Source organism: Phaethon lepturus, unplaced genomic scaffold, assembly GCF_000687285.1.
Source record: "Phaethon lepturus isolate BGI_N335 unplaced genomic scaffold, ASM68728v1 scaffold5216, whole genome shotgun sequence".
NCBI classification, from domain to species: Eukaryota; Metazoa; Chordata; class Aves; order Phaethontiformes; family Phaethontidae; genus Phaethon; species Phaethon lepturus.
The window spans coordinates 120,733-126,928 of NW_010546808.1; the positions used below are offsets into that span (position 1 = coordinate 120,733).

Sequence of the window (6,196 nt, forward strand, 5' to 3'; positions counted from 1 at the left end):
ATTTAGGAAAAATGATTCCTACTAAAAAAAAAAAAAAGCCTACTTTTAATTCAGGAGAGAAAGATGCATGCAAAAACGCATCTTAGCAGCCTATTGTTCCACTATAAAATACACACACAATACGCCTTTGCCTTTGAAATGTATTTTAAGTATATATTTACAAGTACTTTTAAATATGTTATTATTTTAAGCTAACACAACAGAAATCCAAACGCTGTGGTACCTACGTAACCCTTAGTGCCTGTCCTAACAAAAAGCTACGGTCCACCCACCTGCAGTTGCAGAGCGGGGCTTTGAAGTTGACACTGCAGGTGGAAAGTCCCCATAAAAGCGCAGGCGGTTTGCACATAACTCATGCAACCCTCCTGCAATCTGCTGAGAATGGAAGTGGACTTCAGACTCATTCATAAGTAAATTTTACCATGTTAATTTGCAAATCTCTGCTGTGCCTATAAAAAGCAGTTATTAGTTAGCCTTATCAACTTCAAAGTCTCGTGACAGTTTGTGGCTACAGCCACACAGCCACACTTCATGAGCAAGCAACCAGAGCAATTTCCTCAGGCTGCTTTGCATCTTCTGCTTCCCTGTTCATTTAATTTCTCTGTAAATGAAGACAAAACAGAGATTTGTCCCTGTTAAAGGACAGCAGAGTTTGAATATTTTAAGATCTAACTGCCTCAAACATGGATCCTCTGCCACTCACTTACACTGCTCCCTCACGAAATATTCTAGAAATAAGCTTATTTCGATAGTCAACTTTAGCACGTGGTAGGATCTCTCAAATCTGACTGTATGCTATCGCTGGGGTTAATTATCAGAGAAGTGTGAAAGGGGAGAGGGATCTTCTAAAGGTCTAGTCTCTTTCTTCAAAGCTTTAATTTTAACCGTGCCAGTTTGAAGTTTACACGGAATCTAAATACATCTGAAAGACTTTATTCTAGAATAATTGGGATGTAATTTCAATCAGGGACTAAAAATTTAATAACTACTTTACAAAGGTAAAAGCAAAGCAGTGAAGTCATTAGTGTTCTAGGCAGGCTTCCTAGGCAAGCATTAAGTTAAAAATCTTTTGAGAACCGCAGAACAGAAAGAAAAGGAAGAAAAGATTAAGTAGCAGCTTGTTCTGAGAAAGAGGAGCTGATGCATCAGGGGACACTGGCAAAGTTTGTGTGCTACTATCTCAAATTCTCTGGAAGAGGAGCAGGGCATGTGATTACTGGATTACTTGTGTTAAACTGGAAACCTCATCTTATTTTTCAATCTTCAGATTTCACAGTATTGATCTCATTAAGCTAGCGTTTTCACGTTGTAACTGCAGTAAGGGTAGTTGCAGTGCAAAAGCTGTGGAGTAATGTTGCAAAGAATGATGGTTATTTAATAATTGCCTTGGAACTACGTTTACTTGCAGGTCTAAACTGAATTGAGTGGTCAAATGCAGTGGTAAGAACACTGCTAGCTGAGGTGATAAAAACATGTCATTAGTCCTTAAAAGTAAACACTGTAAGATCTTAAGTACCAATGTAGAAACTATTGCTGCTTATTTCTAAAGGTATGGAAGAAAAGTGTTCCCTGTGAGCAAATGTTCCAACAGATTCTTTTTCTAGTTAGTTTAAAAAACAAAAAAGAAAAGAAAACAAATTAATCTGATAGGCCTTCAGGTGAGATTTTTCTATGCAACTGCTGCCATCAAAATACAGCTGATGTGATACTTTTAGACATCGGATCAAGGACATGTGCCAAGTACCAACCAACAGTTTGTCTTAGACAACAAAAAATTATGATCACCAATGCAGTTATAAATAAATGAAATACAAGAAATTTTAATATTTCATAAGAAATTTGCAACGTTCTTCTATGCTTGCAAGATAGCACAGATTGAGCAATTTTGAGCAAAGATTAAACAAGGCAAGAGACAGCTTTTCTACTTAATGACAGGATCTGAGAAAGAAAACTACAAAAGCAAACTTCCAAATTACTATAAATGCCAGACAAAAATAGAAAGCAAAGTGTCAAATGATCTTTGGCATTTGTTCAGAAAAAAAAAAGAACAAAAATTAAAAACTTTCTCCGAGCATAGATATTCTGAACCAATGTCACGCATGCGATCACAACTTCATTTTAATCTGTTGAAAAAGGCTAAGAGTGCAAGATAGGGAAAGTTCAAAAATACTCTCTGCTATGATAACTTACAGTTGATTAATTGAAAGGGGAGGACTGAAATTTCAGCTTTCCAGTAACAGTTTGATGTCAATTTAAGCAAGATTGTGCCTCTATATTTGTCTCTGACTACCTTAATCTGTATATTTGCAATGAACATAAGGAGGACTTTGATCAAAACACAACATGCATTTTACACAACAAGGAAGTCTACAGAGAGGCACTACATTTACAAAACCAATTGAAGGTGGTTTCAAAGGGAGTTGACAGATTAGAGGATGATGACACTACTGCTGCAGTCTCAATGGAAATCTGTCTTGATCTAATTAACAACAACGAACTAGAACCACAAAAAGATATTTCAAACATGATTTAAAGAAGTTATATTACCTTTTTACTTGCATAGCGATGGAGCCTTTCCCTTACTGGTCACAGAAAAAGTCACAGGTTGAACACAGAACAAGAATAAAAGGCCTGACATCTTTAATTTACCTCCAGCATTTGAAATTGAAGTCTAAAATCTAGCCCAAATATTTGACTACAGAAGTAGAGAACATCCATGTATTCACATGAATATGATAAAAAATTTTAAGAGTCACACTCATAACAACTCGAGTGAATTGGGAAATCAAAATGGAAGATTTTTTTTAAGACCTGACTACATGTTACTGAGTGCTACCATGTTGAAACAGAACACAGCAAATGGAGCACAGCATGCAGGACAACTTGCATGTTTAATTGGACACGTCTGTGTGCATGCACCACAAAGCTCCCATATTCCCATTCCCTTTTTCTTCCGATTCCTCACCCTACGAAAATTGCACTGGGAAGAAAGCTTGCCATCAATCCTGAACTTATTCAGGCTTGTAGTTTAAGCCAGTAAGAATGCCAGTGACTGCTTTGTGGCTGACATTTCCACAGCTGTCAGTACTAGGTGACTGCTGCCCGTATGCAGCCTCTAGCACAGGGATCTCTGTGAATCTTCGTTCTGATGCTCTGATTGTCTTCTCTGAATGACCATCGCTGTCACTATACGACATGATGTAACTTGTGCTTATATGCATATATGCTTCTGTACGCGTATGTATAATGACGTATAATCATCCTGGCATTTTCCATTGGATGCATTTTACAGGTGGGAACTACAGCAATGGTTGACTGCATTCATAGGAAACGTGTAACTTTGCCAGGGAATGCAGAAGTTACTGAAAAATGCAGCAGCCATTTGGACACATGCTGTCTGACCCCCTAACAGACAAGGACACAGGGAATCTCCAAATAAGTGAATTGTTCCATTCTCCTTGCAGTTTTCTTCCTGCTTTTTAACTTCTGCTCATGGAATTTTAAAAAACCCAACTCTCCAATAGCAATTGGTTGTTTTTATTTCCTTCTAATATTACTAGATAGGAATAATACTACCTCAATAGCAAACTGGCAACTACAACTCAGCATTTCCTACAGTATATACCTCTTACTGTATTAACTCAGAATTTTTCCTCTTTAGTCCTCAAAATGATATATATTTTTTTTTACCTTTGCGTCATAATTTTGTAGGCGTCTGGAAGGAAGCATTCTGTGTTCTCCATCTGAAAAGGGTCAGCATCACAAATCTTGTCATCTGTCCGTCCATAGTTAGCGCTTTCTATCATAATAACATCGCTTCCTGGGCACCGGAGGTCAATGGAGTAGCCTTCGCAGGAGAGCTCCCTCCTAACCAAACCAAATGGTAGTGCTGCTCGGCTGAAACCTTAAAAAAAAAAAAAGAGAGAGAGAGGAAAAAAAATGGGATTTAGCCTAAAGGATATATTGCATTTCAGTATTCCTCTTCTGTTACATGGGCACTAACTCTCGTTGGTGTGCTAAAGGAAGCGCACCTTTAAACAGTTTGACCTGGTTACCACGTTAAGAGCAGCATCTTTCATGAAACTGTCACATCCCTACACCACTGCTGCTCTGTCCTTCACCTGGGAAAGGAGGAAATTCCTCGTCACTACTTCTAACCCCTGCCAGGGCAGACAGCAGCACCCGTCTGCACGGCTGCATTGCGCGTTCCCCTTCCCACCTCTCTCCTCGCTCCTGCTTTCTCTCCTCTTTGGGCACAGCCAGACAAGCCGTGTCTGAAAGCAGGAAGCAGCGGAGCAGGCAGGATTTGCAAATGCATAAGTGATTTTAAAAAAACAACAATAATAAACCAAAGCCATAGTTCCAACTTCATTAGTCTGTCTTAATTTGTATCTTCCTTTCTCCAGGAAGAGTTGGTTTCTTTTGCTTAGCTATTTTATGTTCCCAGCAGGCACATGTTTGTGCTACCAGATCCAATACACATGCCGATATTTTACTTAGTTGTACTTTAGTCCTCCTTACTGTGCCTTTTACAAAAATTAAACCACAAACAGATGAGATTTTCAACAAATACACAGATGATCAGTACAGCAAACTGCAGGTGTGTACTGCATAAAATCTCCCTGTCCCTCCCAAAAATTACATGTGTGTTTCAGGGAATACTCACTTTTACCACATTTTTTCTGCATGAAAGAATTCCTAAAGATAGGTAACTTCTTTAAGAGTAATGAAGCAGTATCATATGCTTTAGAAACAAAACAATGGTCCAGATATCCATCCAGACATTTTGTCTTTTACAGACATTTCTTTATGCAAAAAATATATTGTGACAAAAAACAACTGCAGCTGTACACTACACTTCCTTGTACACAGCTGCTAGTGTATTATTAAACAGAGTATTTCTGTTTCTTACAAAATACGTGCATTACTGTCCTTTTGAAGACAAATTGGGTATCATGATAGCATTAAATAGCTATTTCTTTAAAGTAGCAAATTCTAAATTTTCAACAGGATCGCAGATACTTCTTATTTTTGAAAAAGTCATCCTAATGCAATAGCAAAAGGCCATTAATATTTCAGTCCAGACTGCTGGAAACAAGTTGTAACGGCAAAGAGAAATAGCTAGTAAGTATGAAAGGCTGGAGCTCTACGGTGTTTTGAAGGCAAAGAAAATAAACTTTTCTTAAAAAGTATGATGCGTTAGATGAGGCAAGGAAGCAAGGATCTACAGAGATCAAGAACAACTTGAGATAACCCCTTGATAGTAAATTTTCACACAAAACAGAGGCTGTCACTTTTTCCACCGAATTAATGATCTGTGGATTAAAACTCCTAGTGTATGAAGATGATTCTCTTTTGGGACTGCAAAAAAAGAGCTGTTGATAATGAGCATGCCAGTGTCAGGATGCGGCTCCCTGGCAGCCAGAGCCCATCTTCTCCTCCGCTCCTCCTCTACTTGCATGTCCCTGCCCTCCCCTTTGCACCAGCTTTTGTCCGACTGCTGCAGTAAACTAATGCGAGGGGCCGGTCGGACTCCAGCCTCTCTCCACTGCAGAGTAACTGACGAGGCCTCGGAGGACCAGCTCCTTGCCTGGGTGGGAATTCACCCCGGCACGTGGGGAAGGGGAAGTCCAGAGCGCAGCAACCAGGTTTGCCTTTACGTTACACATCCTACGTGAAACAGGTACCATTACTCTGCCAGTACGTTTCAGTATTTGTTAATAAGGGAAGAAGCCATACTGCCGTAGGAAGCACCGCAGTTCCATCTCAGATTCGCTCCGGCCATCGGTTTGGCTGCACAAACCATGCGCGATAGCAAACACTGCTATCAGAGGCTTGCTGAAGTACCATGAGCTGAAAGCTGGGAAGAGCTAGAACACGAATCCATCACCTTCACACCCTACATGTTCCTCCCGTGCAGCAAATTAACACAACGAAGGCAGAAGCTGCTCACGGCTCAGTGAGGGCATGAAATGGGCACACAGAGGGGTACGCGCAAAGCCCCCACCACACATGCATACAGCAGCTCCTTTGATTAATTACCACCATGACAGCTGTGGTGGGACCAAATATAATGCTGCTAGCGAATGCCGTTCCTACATCCTACCACTCCTGTCAAATTTAATGCCGTCCACATAAAGCTCATCCCTCCAGCCGGCGGCAACGCTGCCCGTATCTCCTGCACTCAGCAGGGCTT

At 40.2% G+C, this 6,196-nt stretch overlaps 1 protein-coding gene across 1 annotated transcript in view; it reads right to left on the reverse strand.

Moving 5' to 3' along the window:
- Positions 1–4,200, reverse strand: part of LPHN2 (latrophilin 2) — a 71,116-nt gene extending 66,916 nt beyond the window's left edge. Inside the window, exons 1-2 of the mRNA XM_010289425.1 lie at positions 4,122–4,200; positions 3,691–3,904 (exon numbers count right to left, since the gene is read on the reverse strand). Coding sequence (XP_010287727.1) covers positions 3,691–3,904; positions 4,122–4,200 — 293 coding nt within the window. The remainder of the gene's footprint in view (positions 1–3,690; positions 3,905–4,121) is intronic.
- Between the last annotated feature and the right edge of the window lie 1,996 nt (positions 4,201–6,196).